Source organism: Chamaea fasciata, unplaced genomic scaffold, assembly GCF_029207755.1.
Source record: "Chamaea fasciata isolate MVZ Bird 193981 ecotype frontalis unplaced genomic scaffold, bChaFas1.0.hap1 SCAF_3, whole genome shotgun sequence".
Classification (NCBI taxonomy): Eukaryota; Metazoa; Chordata; class Aves; order Passeriformes; family Sylviidae; genus Chamaea; species Chamaea fasciata.
The window spans coordinates 6,951,421-6,973,429 of NW_027094088.1; the positions used below are offsets into that span (position 1 = coordinate 6,951,421).

The following is a 22,009-nucleotide window of genomic DNA, read 5'->3' on the forward strand; positions in this document are numbered from 1 at the left end:
GGCAGGGAAGAAGAAATCTCCAGGGAATGATGGTGTCCGCCAGCGGGGCTCATTCTGAGCAGACTGCATACCTTGAACACAGGCATGGTCACAGAGAAGGTGGCTACCTCCAAGTGGGAGGGGGAAGCAAAGGGGAGGAAAAAGCCAGATGGAAACAAAAACAACAACAACAAAAAATCATGTGATAGCTACAGAGGTTACCCATTCGAAAAATAAAACCAAAGAAAAATTTAAAAAAAAAAAAAAAGAAGAAACCAAAACTAAGCAAAACCAAGCAGCCTCCTGAAAGCTGATTTCAGCTTTACATTGTTTACCACAGTAAACAGGGGCCCTACAAACCCTTTTCCATGGGAGCAGCACTCATCCGTGTGAGCAGTCAGGCTGAAGCAGGGAGGGCTGGCTCAGGAGGGCAGGGAAGCTCATGGGCACAAGCAAACCACCGAGTGTGCTTGGCAGAGATCCCACATCCTACCTTCCTAAAGACAAAGGACTCCTCGTTGTACACGGGGTTCAGGCCGTTGTTCATCACCATGCGCGTGCGGAACTCCTTGCGGATCGTGTCCGTGGGCAGCCCGTACATGTCCACCTCCACGTAGGTCCCAATCTTCTTGTCTGACAAGAACTGGCCAGATATCACCTGCAACACAGCAACAGGGTAAGGAAAGGCAATACAAATTAAAGACATCAGAAAGAGTGGTCATGTTTTACTGGCATCACTCTGAAAAATGGTTTATAGCTGACAGAGGCGGTTAGTTCCTCATAAGAAAATGGTATATTTCAAAGTGCACCCCTTCAGAAAAGCTTTTGTGATCAGATATATAAATATAACCTTCATCTGAAATGACTGTGCTGTGGTGTTACCAGTTGTCAATCCCCCAACCAGCCAGTGTCTCACAGATGCATTCACTGTATGAAAACACCGAATGGAACAGCCAGAGTTGGCACTGCTATTCCACAACTTCAAACGTTCTGTTCAGAAGCACTTTTTTCTACAACACATCTTGACCACAAGAGGCGAAAGGAAACTATTGCTCTGCTTTCACTTAGGTGAAGGTTTGAAACTAATCATGTGTCAGTCTGACTCCGTATCATGTGTGAAAGGTGCAGGATGCTTCAAAAGTGAAAAAAAAACCAAAAAACCCAACCATTCTCTGTATTGTTATATATATAAAAAGATTTGTTGCCATTTCACTCCAAGTCAAGATTAATCTAGCCACAGCACTCCAGAGAAGATTTTTATCTCATCAAGATGATCCATTACTTAAAAGCACAGCTAATGTTTTCATGACTACAATCAAGGAGGGAAGAAACAAACTGAAACATGATCTCACAGACCTAACCTCATTCCAAATCCTTTTGTTTCCACGACCTAACATCCTTCCAGGAAACACTCTGGATAATAGATCTGAAAAGTTATGTGGCTGAGGAGTATCCCTGCTGGTTTTTGGTCCACTCAGCTCCTAAATTACAAAACCTATATGGAATTTTATACTAGTTTTAGTCACAAAACAAAAGTAATTGTCAAAATATATGACCTAGGAACTATCTGATCCCACTGCCTTCTTGGAGGGACTGTGCTTTCACTACCATTTAAGAAAAACAACATTAATAAAACATGTTCATTCTTCTAGAGGTGCAAATGGAACTTAGTTCAACATCTAGAATGCATGAGGAATGCTTGGCCAGCAATGGTGTGAAATTTAAAGGCAGCACACTGAAAACGCTAAACGAAAAGTGCAGTCTTTTGCTCACAAAACAGGTTTTAGAATCCTCAGCCTCCTTCCAAAATCTGATACCTAACCATGTTTTAAAACTACAATAGGAGTTTTATGGACTTTGTTACTCATAGATAACTCCAAAGGACGGACCTGCCTCACATCAACCACTTTTCTCTACTCATTTTGAAAGTATCCTGCCCCCGTGTGCCCAGAATCCTCCCTGCTCTGTGGTGACAAGTGATGTTGTGCAATTTCATACTGTACATGGAAATGAACTTCACTCCTTTATCCATTTGTGTGGGCTCAAGTCTTTCAAAAAGGCCATGAAGACTGTTAGAATATGACAGTGTGTAATAACACATAATTTCTAATTCCATCATATTCCACTCAGATCAAGTAAACAAAGGCATCTTAGCCAGCAATATTAAAAAAAAAAGGCAACAATTTGCTGAAATCTACCCAGTCCAAGCACCTTTATCGTATATATCTTATTTCTGATGATTTTAAATGTGCTTTTGGATGTGATGCCAGCTGTCTGTTGCTGTTTTACCTGTACAGAACACGTTGCAGCAATAACACCATCTACAGGAGTTTCAGAGAACGGGTCAAACGTCCTGTCTGGTCGTCGCATGAAATCTGGCTTTAGCAGATACCTTATTTCAAGGAGAAAAAAAAAAAAAAAAGAGAAAATGACTCTTGTTTGGAAATTAAGATTGTATGAAATACATATGAAATGGATGTTCTGCCTTTAAACAATGAGCTCTCCTACAGCTCTGTAAAATACAGACTCATTCCAGCTGCAAGTGTGAGGAAGTAAAAGAAAGTGTTGCGGTTGTCTGGAACAGAGATAAATTTTAATTTTCATTTTGAATTACCAGCTACTGAGAGATGAAATCAATCTGGGGTTTTAAGATAAAAATAAATGTAATATAATCAAAGACATTTCAAAACAACTGAATAATACAGTTTAAAAATATAGGGAGTTACAATATAATAAAACACAGACGCTCTCATTTGTTTTAATACTTTAACACTTTGGAAAAGCACAGAGGGATTTTTCAATTTTATTTTTCTAAATGAAGCAGTTCCTTAGAGTTCAAGAGTCACACACTGAATCTGAGCTTGAAGCTAATTCTTTCATTGTGGGTATGAAACCTTGGGGGAAACAACTGATAATGTCAGTGCTGACAGATTGTTAATTATAGCAGCATGAAAGGTACCACCACAATAACACCCACAATACCTCCCTGAGGACCTCACACTGGATCAACATATCAATGAAGCCAATATGTGCTCTGATGCACCAGAACCCAAGGATTCTGCCCGCAAAATCAAACAGCACTTGATCACTGCAGAAAGGCTGCACGTTACAGACATTCTCTTCCACTGATGGAAGAAAATGTGGAACTAGAAAAATCTCGCTAATTCTGCAACCCTGACAGACAAAGCTGCTAGAAGATTAATTTTTATCCACTCTTAGTCTCTCTAGTGAATCATTGGTACACAATATTATAAAGGCCTAGACAAAATTCAGAGATTAAAAAATGCTAGAAAAATTCCAGTGGAAAGAATGTCAATGTTTTCACTCATTTTTCAATAACACGGTTTCTGTTTGAAAGTAATATTATTCCTTTTTCTTCCATTAAAAAATGTGTTTCTTTCCATTAGAAAAGTGATTTCTTAATATTTTGTTAATTTAAAGTAGGTTGGGGCAGAAGGGAACTAATTATCCTTAGCCTCTGTTTTCAGCCTGCTGAAATAAAAATTGCTGAAATGATCTTGTTTCATCAGCATGAAAGCTGCAAGTCTGAGAAAAGAGGAGTACAGACAGATGGAAATGTTCAGTTTTTCATTTCCTTTCTGTCACTGAAACACCACCACATTTACAATGCATATCAAAACATTACCATGCATTACCACTACATTATTAACGAAAAAACTGATGTAAGAATCCAGGAATTTAGTTGATAATTTTGCCTCTCCTTCAGAGAATTTGGCAAGAGTAAAGAGGTGCTCTTTTACCAAGCTGGTAGGTCCAACAAGAAAGGAAAAAAACTCTGCCATAAGAAAGCTTTGGTTTTCTTATATTCTTGTTATTTTGACTGAAATTACAGAGGCTGCACCTTTGTCAAAGCCAAGGGCCTCTTTTGGAGTGCTCACAACTGCAATAAAGGCATGGGCCGAGCACCGTGTGCCCATTCTTCAAATGAGGAATTCTACCAAGCTCCTTCTACTGAGATTTTCTTTCTGAATAAGATCTGCAATAGTAAGAGAGTAGTTCCTTCCAAGGAGGAGTTTGCAGATTCTAATGTGTTTCTGGGCTGTCATTTCCTGTGATTCATTAAACTTCTCCTTTTCTCCTGGTGCTAATGATCAGTCTATCCGATTAAGGTCCATGCTCAACATTTGAGAAAAATCAACATCACTTGAACATCCTTTGTCATGCAAAAATCATGAGGAAGAACTTAGATGAAACACTTCAGTATTTTTTGTGAAATCTGTGCTCCAATTAAGAGTACACAGACTAAATGTGTTCCCTATGTGTTCAGATTCCACTTGTCCAAGTAAATTTGGCAATTCTGTGATGTGTGCAGTGAATCCCCATTCTGAGGCATATCTTCAAAGAAAGGCTGAGAACAGAAGGTGGAGATGGAATTATTTAAATAACTGTGTACAGTATTCATGATCTTCATAATACGAACACAAAGCCTCTTCGATCTCATTTAAAAACTGGGCATAATTAAAAGGATATTCATTAGAATACTTCCTTATCGGGGATAAGTCTCCCTGAACTCTGATAATTTCTACTCTCCACCAAGCATCCTATTTTCCTTTTGTAACACATAATTAATAGTGACAAAATTTTATTAAAATCTTAGTAAAGGACTCTCATACACAGTGACAACAGTTTAAATCATATCACTCACCCACACGATCCATTGTATTCAAATTTTCCTTGATTCAACTGCATTGCTAAATCTGCCAAGACAGAAAATTTACTAACTTTTCTGTTGAATAATTCAGATCATGAACTAGACCAGAAAATAAGACTGTTTTTCCAGAATAATAACTTTAAATAAAAATTTAATTTAATGCACATAAAACCCACACCTAAGAAATAAAAGGAAGCAACAGGAAAACTTCATATTTTTTCACAGGAGGAACAGCTTTACCAAGCACACTGAAGCCCATGCTCTGTGTAGGGAACAGTCTTTCCCTGAATTGAAACACACTTGGCAGGCAGGGAAGTAACAACTGTGGACGCATCAATGATGGGATTTCCATCATCTAACTTTTGGTATCTGCAGTACTGATGTCTCCATTTCTGAGTAACAGAGGGATACAGGAGCTTTAACAGTGCAACTAATCCCAGAATAAAAAATATACTAGAGGAGACATCCTTGAAGGATGTATTCTGTCACAATCACCACAGACAACTACCTCTGATGAAGCTGTCTGTATCCTGATGCTTTTAAGAAGGTGAGGTGTGTTTCCCACTGCTTTCCTGTGGACTTGGTTGAATAAAATAAACTCAAAAAACCCAAAAAGATCACAGCAGCATTGCTTAGTTTCAACATTTGAAAGCATGTGAGTTTTAGTGAGTGCATTGTTACAGCACTCGTATAGAAAGACGTATCACAAACACGTAACAACCTCCTTCTCATCCAACCCTCTCCAGAACTTCGTAAAAAATGAAATGTTTTCCTGCAGCTTTCTACTTACACGAGAACATAATCTCCCGATTTAGCAACAAAACATGTATTTCTCTTGCTCAACTGACTGTGCCCTCACAGGGAACAAAATCTATTCTGTTGGTGCTCTGATACACAAAATACAAGATTTTCATATGCCCAAAGCAGTTATTACTGGATTTACTGGGCATCTGTAACCTTTATTTCCCCAATCATCTTCATTTTGACAGCACAGCTGGATCACAGAAGATGAATACAGGAAAGTTGCTCACTTCCACTTAGACAATTCCTACCCTTAATTTGCAGTCTAAAGGGGTTGGGAGTGACATGCAGTGGGCAGAGGCAGTGCTGGGAGCAGAGGGAGGTTTGTATTTCTGCTCCAGCCCCCCTGGCATGTCCAGTGGAGTGCCCTACAAGCAGCATATTCTAGTGTATCCCTTCTCCTGCTTCCTCAGCAGGTGAAATTGGGCCACAGCTTTGCAGGACAGAACTCAGGGGATGACCATGAGGAGTGTCTGCAGTTCCAAAGACACCATTCAGGGAGGGGGAAGCAAGCACAAAAGCACTGCCACAGCCAGAAAAAGGCAATGGAAAACAGGCCTGTTATACATCTGACTGAAGACATTCCTGGATAAATTAAAAAACCCCATCAAAACAACAAAAAGCCTGCCCTGCCATACTCACACCTTCACTGAACAGGAACAATGCATCTCCTCTCCGATCACCCTTTGGAGAGGCATTTCCATTCCCTGGCATCATTCTCTCAGCTGGGATCTCAGACCTCATCCTCTGCTGCTGAGCACATGGCTCCTAACACTTCACAATAACTGGTCTAGAAATGCATTTGTCACACAGTCATTACTTTTTACCATCTTAATCTGTGCACTCCATTTTTGCTTTGCAGACACGCACCCAACCGTGCCAGAGCTGTGTTTTGTGAAAGCACTGATTTCCCTGTAATTAACACTTATTATCAATAAAAACCATTTCTGTGAGAAGATGCAGTACTCCATTATTTTTCCATAAAAGGGGACTGAATTTTCCTTCTGTGCATGGCTTTTTTTATTGCTCCTTGTCTTACGCTTCTGTAATTCCACCCCGCTGTATTATTTAGCCATATGTCTGTTTCCTCAAAAAATGCCAGAAGCAAATCCATGGCATCTGTTGGAGAGTTACTGCCCAAGCCATTCTTTAGCATTGAGGTTCACTGGTCGTTGCTGCCTACCTGGGGTCTGATAGTTCAGTGAGACCATCTGGCAGCCAGCGTTCCAGAAAATTTGAGGCATGTAATTACTGGAATCCACGCGGCCTCCCTTTGGGTATATCCGACTCATTTGTCGTTTATTGTAACTATAGAATTCATCAAGGAAAATGAAATAAAAACATCATAGAGATGTAGAGTCGTGTCCTGGTATCTTCGTTATTTCAAAAACAAAACACGCTTTTTGTGTTAATCTCACTATTTCTCCTTCCATGAGGTACCTCTCCTTTTCCTTTTTGGACAACGCTAAAACTAGAAAGGTGCACTGGTTTATTTTAGGATTGGAAGAAAAGTGGGGTGAGGAGGTGAAAGGATACTTCACAAACTCAATGGCATGAGTCTTCAAATACCCTAGTCCGACCGATTCGTTGAAAGAGGACATGTTATGGTGAATATTACGTTCTAGAAAGAAAATACAAGACATTTTAAAACACTTCTGTAATGATAAATCACAACACAAAATCATGCACTATAACAGCAGGACACAGCAAATTTTGGTCTCTTTCCCCATTATCTGTTACTCACAGAATCAAATTATAGCGATAAAAAATTTCATAGAATCAAATTTCAGTCATGAGAAATTTCACAGAATCAAATTACAGTCATGAGAAATTTCATAGTATTTCTGACTCGCTTTTCTGTTTCACTCCTTGGGAAATCAACTAAATTTTCATTTTTTTTTGTTTAGGACAGTATTGTTATTCAGAGCCTGCGTTGTGTGGTGGATAAGGCAAACCAACAAGATAAATTGTCTGGTGTGCAGTATCCGCTCACTGCTGTCCAGTGTGACAGTCGTGATCACCCTACTGCAGAGAGAGATGAACTAAAAAAAGCCTTTCAGTTGGAAAGGCCCATGGTATAGAACCAACCTCAACGGCTTCATATTCTCCCAGTAATTTAGTGACTCCGTGTGGATGACTAATGGAACAACATGCTAACTTTACATTCAAGGAAACAGGTCTACAAACATACTGATGATGGTCATTAAACTATAAAAATCTTACACCTTTATTCCTAAATTCAGGAAATGTAGATATCAAAAAACTACCTAGGTTAAGCAAATACTTGTATTTCATTCAACCTTTGGTGTTACCTTCTGCTACATCGAAACCTTGAAATTTTACAGGTTGAGCATAGTTGACCATTGTAGATAAATATGGATGTATATTGGTTGTGGCACCTACATATTTGTAAGATGCCATCCACGCTTGTTCATCTTCAACAGTTACTAAACCCTGAAAACACATTAAAAAGAACAGTCACCATTTCTGTGCGCAAACACTGTTGTTGGGTGGGTTTTTCAAAGGCGGGACAAAATTATAGCCAAATCTGCAGAAGGTTAAAGACAGTGCAAATTAATACAAGAAAAGTGGAAGTTTAGTGTCACAAGTTAAAATTGATTTTCTTGCTGGTATAAGACTCTCAGTGTTACAGGATGCATGCAAGAGGGCTGATGATAGAAAAGCTCCTAAGCAGTGGGAAAATATTACATGAAGTTAGTAGGATAACACCGGGATAAAAGATAAAGATTCCAACAGCCTGAACAGTGCTGGGAGATAATGAACCATCTTTGTCAAATAAATTCCAAAACCTGTGATTTAATATGCATTTTCTGACAGAAACTGTGTATACTTGGCACTCAGTAGAATTTCCTCAACATCAAAAGGCAAATAAGTTCCACTATTAATCTTTACTAACAGAAGTAAACCAAAATGTAGGAACCACAGCCTACACTAGACAAACTAGATGTCACAAGACCAACAAGAGACACAGTACCAAGTTCATATTCTTATCCACTTCAACTGATGAAAACCTGAATCCAACACCTATATAAATATGCACTTTATTTATAACAGAACATGGGGATTTCTACAAGTATCTCATCTGCTAGAAACCCACATCAGGGTTAATTGGTTCTACCTGACCAATATTTGCTTTTCCCTAAACCAGTTTGAAATACATTCTTTTCACTGAAATGGAAAAAGAAAAAAAAATCTCTGTCAAGCTAAGCAACCTCTGCAAATCCATCACGTTTTCCCCACACATGCATGTTTGGTTGTTCTCCTACCACTGAACCAGTGACCTTCTGCTGGGTAGTATGAAGTGTATTCAAACATTCTTGCAGTGCTGCTTTTCATTTTCAGACTGCAGCTCGTGTTTGCCAGAAGTTCTCCCTCATCGTTGACTCAGGAAATGGTCAGTAAGAGGAAGCACTACCAAGCCCTTTCTGGGCTTGGAGGAAAATGCAGTTCACAAAACCTACGCCACTGCAACTCATTTACTCCCTGAGATGGGAGAGTAAGGGAAAAGTGAACCCACCTGCCAGCATTATGGCACCTCTGCCTGCCAGGCGGTGCAGACACATCCCAAAGAATGAAAACCGTGTGAAGTGAAACCATTTATGCCTTGGTATGAGATGATTATAGTCACAAGGAACACAATTTTCTGACTGCATTGAATTACTGAGTTAGCAGAATGAGTCCAGGTACACATTGTTGCCTGTGCATTTTAGACTGAATTAAACTTCCAGCAGCCCGTGAAATCAAACTGACACCAAATTTTAATGCTGATCATCAGGGCTCAACCCAACTGCTTTTCAGAAATGTGCATATTGAGAGTTCACAGATCTGATCCCAAAATATGCCAAGCAGCACATCCCTGTGCCAGTAGAAAACAGGGGTTTATTTTTTTTTACTAGGTCAACAGCTGTTAGCAGAGCTCAGGTCAAATTCAGGCAAAATTCACCCAATGAAACCAGTTCTTTTCAGTGTCTTAACTTTTGAAAGGCCATTAACTCAGGAAGAACTGACCACCCATCTTCTAAAACCCAGGGTTCTTTAAAGTGCCTCCTGTTGACTGCTCAGAACAGTTAATCATATTTGACTACCTTGATCCATCCACACCTACAACTAAATTAACCACAGTGAAAAGGGAGTCAAAGGGATTATGATGCCTCAGTGCCCAGGCAATGCTGCCTTGCAGGTACAGCTCTATGACTGTATTACTGAGACTTTAGTCCAAAGACAGTGTCCCAAGACAATGTACTAGCCATTGATTTTATTTTATTCCCTGGCAGACCCTTAATTTTTAGAGTAGGGATATACTCTGCGCTGTTCACCACTTTAAAACTATGAGTTAAGAAAGGGGCAAGGATGGAATGTTTCTTAAAGTCTACAGAAAAAAGGAATGGTTACAACAGCACAGAGCCCTTTTAGGGGATAGAGAAGACAAGGGGGAAAAGTTGATCTCCATGTTATTTACACCTCCCCACCCCTCAAGAAAAGAAGCAGAACCCACTTAAAAACAACAGAGACTGAAAAATAGTGTGGTTATGAACAGGAGCAGCTTGAATGAGAGAAGAGGAGGAGGAGAGTGGAAAGAGGTGGGAAGAGTCTTACAGAAGGGATTCCCGGGAGAAGATAAATGCAGAAGTCCCAAGGGAAAGCAAAAGGAAGAAAAAGAGAGAGGAAAACAAAGTGCAGTCAGGGTAAGGGCAGAGGAAAAAAATAAAGCAGGGATGGTACATCTCAACACCATTCAGAGAAGTGGTTTGCCAGTGCATGACATTGAAGACTGAGATCAGATACTTCTAAGCAGGCAAAGGTCATGCACTCCTGTCTGTCCCCAAATTTTCTGACAGCCCTGACCCCAGTATAAAAGTATAGCAGAAGAAGCCGTAGAGGACAAAAGGAGGTAGAGTCACTTTCAAAAATAGGTGCGGTGAAACTGAGCATAAAATTGTTAAACCACTGAGAATGCATGGTAAGTAATATGTATGTTATATATAAAGCAATAAAATAAACTACATTACATCCCGTGTCACCTTTTTATTGTTTTCTTGCTCAGAATCTTCAACAGCCTAAGGGAAAAAAAATATAAATACATTACCCAAAGAAAAAGCAATAGGAAACACTCACAGTAAGGAGAAAAAATCCTCAAAAAATTAATGCATTTAGCAGAAAGTAAACCCTTTTCCACCTTCCTGCATGGCTCATCTGTCCCATACACCTTCAAAAATTTGTAGTCTATTTCAAATTTGGATACATAAGATCTGAAACTCAGCCACAGGAATAGGATGAAGGATGCCAGACAGTTAAGCCTGAACCAAAGCTATCACTAGATGCTGGGGACAGGAAGCTTCAGAGAAGAATGAAAGAATAACACACCCAGATAAAGATACTACAATAACGATCATCTGATCCGGATGTGCAAACTGCCAGGCTCCGAAAACTGAGGGTTAAGAGTGCTGTAAACTGTGCTTGAAATGTCCGCATTGGAGAAGGCCTGTCTCAAGATGCTATTTGCAATGGAGCAGTCTGGTATCTGCCTTCAATTAAAAGCTACCAGTACTGAGAATCCTAGATAAGTATTGTCTTGGCACTGAATGTACATTCCTACAGAATAAAGATCAAGTCGCTGATCAGCAAAGAAGCAGAGAAGTTACACGTGCTGAAGATGAGCAGCTAATCTGGAAACAAAAACAAAATCCTCAAAACAACAGCAACAAAAACCCCACCCCACCCAACCATAACACCGCAAAATATTCAGTAGTAGTTAAGGACTTAGTAAATGAAACTGCCCTAAAGCAAAGAAGTGAAATGATATTTCAATGGGAGGATCCATAAAAGTCCTGAGGAAGCAAAGTCGTTGACTTGAAGACAGGTCTGATGTTTCTGGTACTGCTACAGACATACTGCTATTTTCCACACCTATACTTCTGTCTGGAGAAAGATCCAAAGGAAACCAAGCAGGAGGGAAGAAGTGGCCAAAATACTTGAGGGACAGAGGGACATGGTAAGGTACCTTAGCCCTCACAATGGGCTTTTCTCTGTATCAAGCACCCTCAGTGCCAGAGCAGCTGAGCTCTGAATTCCAAGATTCTGTATCTAATTACCATCAACTAATATTGAAGTTACTGAGCACAGACTGATAAACTGTAATTGTCAGGTATGAGTGGAATAAAGAGAACTTTTTCCCTGTCTGCCAGCTGGCTGCCTGATAGAGTGCCCCTGCTACCCCACCCCACTGGGAATTATTGTTCTGTTTTGCCTTCACTGCTGTAGGTGGAAGGGAGAACCTACCCTAAGGGTCAACCATGAAAAATGATGCAGGAAAACCCTGCAGTGAAGACACAGAGTGCAGCCCTGCAAAAATACTGCTGAGCAAGGAAAATGATGTTCCACCTCTTATTAGGATTCTGCACCTGAGATGCAAAGTAAAATATCAGATGCTGGAGCAGGAGACTGTTTGCTGCCTCTAATTAGTATTTCTGATTAAATCCTCCACTTGTGTACTGTTCCATACATGCTGATTCTGTTTCCTCAATGACTACATTCTCCCTGAACAAGGGGAGAGTATTTTTGGCTACAAAGCTTTGTCTTCTCATGAACCTAAAGGTAAGGGGCACCTGGTGAAAACCTCAGGTTTGAATCTTCTGACAAGTGCTCTAATGTTTCCACAAAGCACAGTGCCTTTTGCAACAACCTTCACAGAAAGTTTTCATAAAAATACATATGAAAGAAGCAATCCCACCTTTTTGACACTGATGGCAACAGCTTCTTTTTGACTGTAATCATCTACAGTAAGGTCACTTCCAAATTTGTACTCAGGATGAGCTTCTTCTTCCTGGTCAGCTGCACAGAAAACAAAAAGGATCAGTGCGAAAGCCACTGCTGTTTTCTTTGCAAGGCACAAAACAAATGACAGTTGAATTCACAGGTTTGGGTTTGGCATTTTTTAAAAACAGTAATAAAATCCAGGTTATTAGATTTCAAAGAGTTAGTTAACTGTTTCCAAGTGCAGTAAATTACAGCTGAGGCCTGAGATGGTGGGTAAGGGAAATTTTATTTGCTGTATTTTTGAAGTAATCTGTATTTTGCTTAGCAAAGGTTTAAAAAAAAAAGCCAATAGCTTTGGGAAATAACAAGAACTGATGACAGAGTTCTTGAAAAAAAGATCTAAGAAGATGCCAGTGGTCAGGTTTCTTGGGTGCATTGTCAGACTCCTTGTGTGCCCCCACTACAGGGAATTGTTTTCATTTGCTTTTAAGGTGATTTTCCATTAGAACCTACAGTACTCAAAGCTAAAAAGTAACGAGAAAAAAAAAAAGTAAAATATATGAGAGGACCAGGTGGTAGGCTAAAGCTGGGGCATTCACTATGACACAGGTCACAGGCCAGTCCTTTGGTTCAGACATCTGCAGGCAGGGCGTGATTACATCTTCTGAAGGTGGACACTTAAAACAGACAGGGTGGATCACCCCTAAATATGTGTATTTTTCTCTGCTGGCCGCATCACTGGCTAAGAGCTGGATATTTACACTGAGGAAAACTGAGGTTTGGCAAGAAAAATCCTACCCCTCATTTTATCCTAACGAAGTACAGTGCAATAATTCACTCTGATGCTGGCACAAGTGTTAGGCACAGTGACAATAAGTGTTTTCAAAGCAAAGATCACGACTTCTTAGTTCCTCTCTCACAGACAGAATGAAAGTCTGACTTCGTTGGTGCTCTTACATAACTTCTGAACAGTAAATGGAAGTTAAAAGTTGTCTGGGATGAGATGGCAAGGCTGAAGTCTGTACAAATGGTCCTGCACTAAACCCAGACCTGCTGCTGCTGTCACAGACCACAGGCAATGCCTGAGAGCCCTTCTCCAGGAAATCCTCACCGCTTTCTATCTCCTCTTCGTTATCATCCTCCAGGATATTTACAGGAGCAGCAGTTTCCCCAGCCTCCATCATCTTTTTCAGAGCATCAAGCTGTTCTGTTAATATGAAAAAATAAAATTAAATTAGTCGTGACATGAACAGTCCGTAGCACAAAGAAATGCAAGAGAACCATCACAGAAGATTCCCTGATCCTCAGATGTACTTCTATTTAATGAGCCTCCTGACTTTTCAGTTGGTGATAAAATTGTAGAGAGTAAGTAAATAAGCATTAATAAACACAGACCGTTGTTAGATCTGAGAAGTGGCCAGTAAGGGCAGTGTCCAAAACTCACTGAAGTTAAGAAAAATATTTCACAGAAGCACAGAATCAATTAGGTTGGAAAAGGCCTCGAGATGGAATCCAGCCTCTGACTGAACCACCACCTTTGTCAACCACAGTGGGCGAGTGCCACATCCAGTCTTTCCTTAAACACCTCCAGGGATGGTAACTACACTACCAGCACATTCCAATGTCTAATCACCCTTTCTGTGAAGAAATTCCCCCTAAATTTCCATAGATTTCAAAGGTCTTGGGAGCAAGCATGTTACTTCCTCACAGAATAACCAGACAACTGTCTCTTCAGTGCTTGATCCATGCAAATGGAGGCAAAGTGCTTGGACTTTCAATTGTGTTTCCATTTCAGTTTGACAGGAGGAGCACAGCCATGTATGACTGAAGCCAGTGCAAGGTCTGGATGCCTATCTTTGAATGGAGAAGGACCAGGGTTTATCATTACACCCATACTGGAAACTAATATAGCAACATTATTGTTACTGAAAGAAGATAAATATCAGAACTGGCAACAACAGCAAGAAGAGCAATTTGAAATTCCATTTCATTTCATGCTTATCCTGGAAAAACACAGCAATGCAAACAGACCAGTGTCAGCAGAATTTACAAGAGATTCTATCTGCCTTGTATTTTAGCTCAACCAGAGTCTGATAAAAGTCCCAGGATTACATTTCTGGGTCTGTCTGTGCCTGTGCAGCATGCTGATATCAAGGCCCAGACTGGCACTCATATGAAACACAAGGGCAAACCAGATGTTATTTACATATAATTCATATTCTTCCAACACTAAAGTAAAAACAATCTGGAAACTTTAGTAACAAAGTCTGTTTGTAGCAATCTGGACTTTTGTTTGTTTAATATTTGACAAAAGTTACTTACTCTTTTCTACTTCAGGTTTCAGCCTCTTATTCTTTATGAGAATCTTTCTTTTGAGGTCATTAGGAGATGGTAAGGCTTTACCTTGTTCAAGCTGTAAAACAATTCAAAGCAAATGCTTAATAACAACAACAACAGCTATTAGGCCTGTCTGTATCCCTGTTTGGGATTGGGATTTCAGGGCAGCCATACCAAAGGGCAGTGAAGAAGCAGCGCCACCTTAGGCACAGCCCCAGGAGGTTGTGTGACTGCAGTTACACGGTTTCCTCTGCCTCTTCCCTGTTCCAGGGGGCAGCTGTGCTCAGGTAAAGCTGCTGGATGAAGGCAGCACTCAGGTCTCCAGCCTGTGCAAGCTCAGCTGCACTGCTCCGAACATTTTCCTGACCCTCCTGCCTAGCAGGGGGCATGGGTGTGACCTGCACCTCCCTGTCAGAGGAATTCCTACTTGGCCTCCCTCCCTCCCCGAGGTTCACACAGCCCAAGCCACAGCTTAGCCCCTGTTCATTTCATCTCTAAATAAGTCACCTTTTATGGTCCCCTCGAGCTGCAGTGACCCAAGTGAGGCAGCCCTCACACACCTGGAGAATGGAAATGGACTGCCACAGGGGAATGGAAAACTACCCAGTCCTCAGTTAGGTAACGGGGACTGGTTTTGCCAGCAGGGTCACAAATTCAGTACTTGTCAAAGGCAAAGGGGAGGTTTTACGTACACACACAAGGAAGCATTAATAAAATGTTTGTTACAGTTTGGGGAAGGAGAAAAAATATTATTCGGAATGGAGAAAAAGTATGAAATCCTCTGATTGATCCCTATCACATCATTGAGGCTAGGAAACAGATTTGGGTAGGGTAATTAGCACGTGCTCCACCTCAGGCTTGCTAAGAATATTTTTCAGGCAGTTGCTGGTATAATCACAGAATATTCTGAGTTGGAGGGGACCCACAAGGGTCATCAAGTCCAACTCTCAAGTGAATGGTCCATACAGAGACTGAACCCACAACCTGGCATTCTCAGCACCATAACAGACCAGGCTTTTCAGTGAAGCCTAAATGATACGGGAGTACAAGGTATTTCCATAGATAGTGGCAATTCTTAGAACAACTATTCAAATATTCTTATCTCTTAATCCAAATCGGAGCTGGAGGGAAGCAGCACTCCAGGTGAACAAACAAAAGAGCAAAGCACCACAAATTGAAACCAAATAAAAGCAGCAGAGGTGACAAATACCAACCCAGAAAAAAACCCCACCCAAACAACAAAAAACCCCAAACCAAACAACAACAACAACAAAAAAGAGGAACAAACAACAAAGCAACAAATCAAACAAAAAATTAAAACCAACAAACAAACAAAAACAAACAAACAAACAAAATCCCCCAAATCAACCCAGCCCCAGGAGAATGGGTGGAAAGCCCCTCGTGGGAGGGTAAGGGCCCTCCACACCAGTCAGGCTGTCTCAGGCAGGGAGTTTCAGCACTTTGGATGAAGAGAACACATTTGCTCCCCACAGCACTGGGCCCGTAACTCCACTAGATGTCAGTGCCGCAGAGCTCATTCCTGCCAGGCTGCATTCCCAGAAAAGGCCATACTTGGATGCCCCTTTGGACAAATATTGGCTTTTACTCAAAACCAAATCTGCTTCAGCCAAGTGCCAGGTCTCTCCCAAGCCTGCCTCCCTCAGTCACTAGCCCAGGTTATCAGGATCCAAGCACTTGCAAAGGACGTTCCAAGCTCCTCCTGCCACCTCTGCAATGTTTGCTTTGAGAGCAGCTGGGAACTGAAGCCACCCATGAGGAGGAAAGGACACGAAATGCAGAAGGCTCAGCAGTGCTACACAGCACAGGCAGCTGAGGCTAAATACCGGCCCCTGAGGTAGAGGCATGGCAGCATTTGGCCAGCTCTATTTTAGGCTTCCCAGAGAGCAGCTGGAAGCTTTTTGTGAGGGATGTGGCAGCGTGCTACAAACATCACAGGGAGACACTGCAGATTCAGTTCTTTGGGATGCACTTTTCAGGGCAAACACCTGACATTCACCAAGCCTTGTGTGCTGCTACCCCTGCAACATGCAGGGAAGGCCAGGAAAGGCAAAGCTCTAGGGATGCTAATGCCAGGAGCTCCCCTTGCCAGGGCCACGGAAAGGTAAATCAGAGTCCTTCTTGCTGTGGTTCCCCCCACGGCACCACAGAGCATCTGCAGGCTTTGGGTGGCTGCTGGCACGGAGTGAGCTGGCTGTATGGAGTGAAGAAGGTCTGGAGGAGGAGTGGCAAGCACTGTGTCACAAGCTGTTAAGTCTCAAATACTGTGTTTGTGAAGGAGTGTCTGTTGTTATCTCCCGCCATGCAGGAGAGTGCAGTGCTTGTGGATTACACTGCACTTGACAGTCCAAACGAGACTGCAGGAAACTCTTGGTGATTAATTTAATTCTTAACGCAGTAGTGGGGCCACCTAGACTGCAGGACCTGACCTGGAGCATGAAACATGCAATGTGCAGCTGAAAGAAGAGGTTTCTTCAGCTGAGAGCATGCAATTTATATTTAACTGTTAAAATGAATTGTTTTTAAACAGTGACTGGCAACTTCAGAGTGAGGTATGAGCTGCAAAGACAGTGTATGTGGTGTATTTTTATGTGGGTGCTGATATTATGGCAGACATCAAGGGGGGAGGATTTCCCCAGGCTGCTTGCCAGAGCCCTGTACAGAAGAGATTAAACAGATCAAGACAAGTTTGTACCAAAAAGCACAGCCACCTAAAACCACTAGTCATTTCTGCAAGCACAGGACTGGCAGTGAAAACTACTAAAGGTGATATGATCTCAGTTTATCATCTCTTTCAAATAAAAGTAATACAAAAAATAGAGAGACTGGCAAAATGCAACATACTGGATGTGTTTCTAGAGGCTGCTTCAACAGGAGATCTCCAAAAAGATCTTCACAGTATTTTGACATCTTGTATTGTTGATATTTGCTGGAAAAGATTATGTCAGTTAATTTTTAAATATAAAAGAGAAATCACCATCACTCAGCACAAAAGAAAAATACTAAGTAATGCAGACATCCCAAATTATATACTGCCCACTTTGTTTCGACTGAGAAGTATTACTTTACTGTAATTATACTGTCAATAAAAGTCTATTATTTGACATAGATAGATTTAACAAGACCAAAAAAGTAGAGCAACTGAATGTCACACAGCTAATGGAACATCCAGATACATCTCACAGCTTTATCACAGACAAAATTATTGCCATTATTAAGCTACATAAAGTTTGATTAGTATATTAACAGTATATTAAGTGACATTCAGTATGCCTGCATACCCCCCCCCCCCCAATTTTCAAGTATTATATCATAGTATTTTAAACTCTATCTTCTCTCTCAGACAATGCACCATTTAAAAATTAAAAATGGGCACTACATACCTGCAGTGATTTTCAAATGAAAGAATGACAGGGTACTCTGATGTAACAAATGCCGTTTCCTTAATGGCTTGAATTACATCCTATAAAAAAGCAACAATAGGATACAAGTTAGAATGGATCAAATTAAAAACATAATAAAAGGGATTTTTTTATTATCCACTCCACCCTGAGAAACTGTCCTAAATGTGCAAATGAAGAGAGAAGGAGAAAAAAATCCTGTGCTCTTGATGTTCCACAGCCTCCCTACAGGAGCCTCTCTGCACCTGCAGCAGGATGGCACCTTCACCCACAACCATCAATGGATCTACTGCCAGGGAGAACTCCTACTCCCAGAGAAACTCCTGCATCTTCAGGCTTTTTCCACAGCTAAGCAACTTCTCAGACAACAAAGAAGATAATTATTCTGTGGTGCAAAGGGCCCCAGGATGTGAAGAAGTGGGGCAAAAGCAGCAAGCCTGCTCCCTGCAGCTTCTGCAGAAAGGCAGACGGAGCACAGGGCTGGGTGATGCAAGGCAGAAATGAGACCCAAAGTCTGGGCCAGAAATCCTGACCAGGGCAGTCCATCACACAGGAGCAGCATTCCAGTGCTGAGGAGAGGACAGTGCCCTGCTTGGATGCTTGTCCAGGGCTTCTCCTGGGGTTTGCTGCCAGGTGTAGAGGCCAGGCATTTACCTTGAAAAGAATGTCTGTGCACATTGCTTTTCCATGGGTTATTATCGGTTCTTGGTCTTCACCTTTGCCATCCCAACAGTCCAGCTCGACACACCTAAAGATCCAAGAAAAATAAGCTTTGTGTTTTATTACAGGTGAGCTACCCGGGATATGTTTTAGCAGTGATGGTCAGAGCAGTAAGTTGCAAATCAGTTTTGGGCTTTGCACAACTCTTTCGAAGCTGTACATGTGTTACTCCAGACTTCTTCTATAACTTTGGATATATCACCTTAAATATGGCATGTGTGAGTCAATATATTCTCATCGGGACAATGTCTTTAGCACTGTGTCACTCTTCTTATTCTCATTCTAGTAAGTCAAGAAATTAGGCAGGAAATCATAAATTTCTTGATTCTCATCAAAAACTTCTCATATATACACTTCATAATTACAAAGCAGAAAGCTCTCTGAAATTCTTCAGCTGTCATTTTGAGATCAAACTTCTGTTAACTTTCTCACAAACTCTCTCCTTGTATCAATTTCTACATTCCTCTGCGTGGAATTTTGTGAGAAAAATAAGATTCTTAAACAAACACATGTGTTTTCATCTGCCACACTAACATATTTATACATTCAATTGTACAATATATCAACATCAAGGTATATGGTGTAGCATTTCTAGTTTAAAGTATTAGATTCACATATATTTATTATCTCCTGCTTCCAACCTGCATCCAGCCAAAAGCACTTGTCTGTACATCTCCACGGAAGACTTGCCACCAAACTGCCTGCCGGTTAAATAGGTATTGTGAGAGGAACTGATGAAATAATGAGCCAGAGGATGGTCCATTTCTTGATATAATTCCAAACGGTCTAAGAAAACTGGGGCATTTTCATCTGACATCAAGTATCTGCAAAACCCATCACTGGATATGACACCTGGAAGGAAGAAGAAGGCATGGTAAATTGCTGCCAGAAATTTAGAGTTAACAGGAGTGAAACCATCTCAGAGAGCAGGAATTCTAGCACAGAACCTGTTATTTACACAGGTTCCTGCAAGCAAACAGCTCTCCCCTTCCTCTGCTCCAGGCTGACCAGCAGCAGATTCCCAGATGAGCAAAGTAAAAATCAGGTGCCCACCAGTTCAACACCTGAGGTCCAGCACTCACTATCAGCCAGAACGAAGGCAGGAAAAGGAGGTGAAGAAGGCAAATAAGCAGTGATATCTCCTCAGAACAGTCCCAATAATTTTGATCTCTGGGACTTTCTAAGTCAGGGATTGTGAGCTTGCATGGACCAGGCTTCTGTGGCCCTTTCCTCCCTTCTTTCATATTTAGTCCTGTGCTACATCATTGTCAACCAGCTTGTGCAGAGACTGTTCCCCACCGACAGAAACATGGGGATGTGTACCTGAAAATCTTCGCAGTGGTTCATTTACAAAACATTAGCAAAATCTAAAATACCTCCCAGTTTACTGTTTGAAATACACGTTCCTACCTTCGTAAATGAAAACAGAAATCTACAATGAACATGGGACATACAGGAATTCAGAATACAGACCTCATAACATCTCTCTCATCTGTCTGCGGGTCTATGCTTCAATAAAGTACAAAAAAATAAAAATCAAGGGGGAATTTTTAATGACACCAAATTAGAAATAACTAGTTTGGCAATATCAGTTTTAAAGAGGCCAAGAGTCTGAAAAATGAAAATTATCTGTGATAGGGAAGAAGGGCTTATTCACAAAGAGCTGCTGCAGGGAATGGTTACCTGGCACTAATTTTGACATCGCTTTCTCTGAAGTAATTTATGAACACTCAGCTATTGTTAAGGCAAGGTTGCAGCTGGCCTATTTTTATTTTCTTTAAGTCTATTTTTCTCTTATACAAAGAAGTGGAGTGATCCCAGTTTCCATTCTACTCCTAACTTTCTGAAAAAATCCTCTACTGGAGCTTAAACTTTCTGTGCTTGGCGTCAGCCAGAGGTGAACTGTTTCAGAATGTTTTACTCAAGTCCTCTTGGCTGATCCTGAGTATGAAAGAAAAGGGGCAAAAGGGAATTTTCGGCTTGAAGAATGGTTTTATTTTATTATCACCACGTACTTTAAAGCAGCAGCAGAGCATATCTCAGATGATCCATGCTCCTAATGCATCACCTTGTGGAGAAATGTCACAGCTGGATGAATGTTCTAGACAGAGCACAGCTGAGACCTCAGCAACTTAACAGAGCTCTGTGTGTTCAACAGCTCAGACTTTGTATTTTTGACTTGCACTCACCAGGTGGAAGAATTGGGGTTTGCAGTGTTCCTGGGCAGACTCTGGTTACTGAACTGCCCAGCATTAACCCATTCAGCTTTACTCACTCCTGTCACTGAAATGTGACTGAGGAAGACTCAGCTGCTTATTGCTACTGCCTTTTTCATCCTTGTTTCTTAAACTACATGATTTACCAAAAAAAAACCAAAAAAAAAAAACCAACAACACCCCCAAAAAAATCCCCAAGAAAAAAAGGGTTCTCCTCAGCTATTTTGCTCAACAGTGAAGTTTAATCTAAGAAGGGGAAAGAAGCTGAAGAGAACAGCCAGTGCTGAGATCCCTGGAGGAACACTCAGAGGGGACTTCCACTGTTTCGTTGTTATTCTCCATAACCCCATCCCTGGAAAGGGTTTTCCACATTTATTGCCTGATAGAAATAAAATCAATCAAAGAAGCGAAATAATTAGCCGTGGTTGAATTTTTTTTTTCCAATTTTAGATTTATTTCCACCTTCAGAAAATATGTTTTTACACCTCCTGTCCTAACAGGTGGCAGCCACATTAGCACACCCCCCTCATGTTGGAAAATATTTAAAATACACTAGCACCAAGAATCAAAGATGAGTGTCTTTAAAAATTATAAATAAAATGGGATAGAACTGACAAAAATCAATTAACACTTTGAGGATTTACTTCATTTAGAGAGGGAGGGAAAGCCTCAGGCTTTACTGGGGCAGGGTTAGATGCTGCCGCCTTCTGTTGCCTGCTTTGCACATCCCTCACCCACAGAGGCTGGAGCACTGCTGGATGTGCAAATACTTCTACCTTGACCCATGAGCCTAAATGTCTGTGAAAGAGGATTCTTGTTAGGATGGGCTTTGCAAAGCTGCAGTCTCCTCTCTGCCTGTCACAGCAACAGCAACCCCGTGGAAAGGGCAGGGAGCTCAGGTGGGGAAAGCAGTGTTTTCCATTTCTGCAGTCGATCCCAACACAGCTGCTGCAGCAAAACGGGTAAGAGCTGGGAGCTAAGTTCAGCCACTGACACCTCCCACACTCACAGCAGCTCAGGACATGAGCAGCCCAAGGATGCCTTGCAACTCTGCCCAGAGAGAACGTTTTTCAATTCACCCGCTTAAA

At 41.2% G+C, this 22,009-nt stretch overlaps 1 protein-coding gene across 4 annotated transcripts in view; it reads right to left on the minus strand.

Annotated features, from left to right (window-relative positions):
• The window catches only part of PLCB4 (phospholipase C beta 4), a 185,729-nt gene that overhangs the window by 37,314 nt on the left and 126,406 nt on the right, over positions 1-22,009 (minus strand). For all 4 annotated transcript variants that reach the window (XM_066177841.1, XM_066177843.1, XM_066177844.1 and 1 more), the window contains 14 exons: positions 19,347-19,557; positions 18,640-18,733; positions 17,968-18,047; positions 17,429-17,513; positions 14,552-14,642; positions 13,341-13,436; positions 12,204-12,304; positions 10,495-10,530; positions 7,765-7,906; positions 6,989-7,073; positions 6,636-6,760; positions 4,646-4,697; positions 2,269-2,371; positions 473-637 (listed from right to left, as the gene is read on the minus strand). In XM_066177841.1, coding sequence (XP_066033938.1) covers positions 473-637; positions 2,269-2,371; positions 4,646-4,697; positions 6,636-6,760; positions 6,989-7,073; positions 7,765-7,906; positions 10,495-10,530; positions 12,204-12,304; positions 13,341-13,436; positions 14,552-14,642; positions 17,429-17,513; positions 17,968-18,047; positions 18,640-18,733; positions 19,347-19,557 — 1,466 coding nt within the window. The remainder of the gene's footprint in view (positions 1-472; positions 638-2,268; positions 2,372-4,645; positions 4,698-6,635; positions 6,761-6,988; positions 7,074-7,764; positions 7,907-10,494; positions 10,531-12,203; positions 12,305-13,340; positions 13,437-14,551; positions 14,643-17,428; positions 17,514-17,967; positions 18,048-18,639; positions 18,734-19,346; positions 19,558-22,009) is intronic.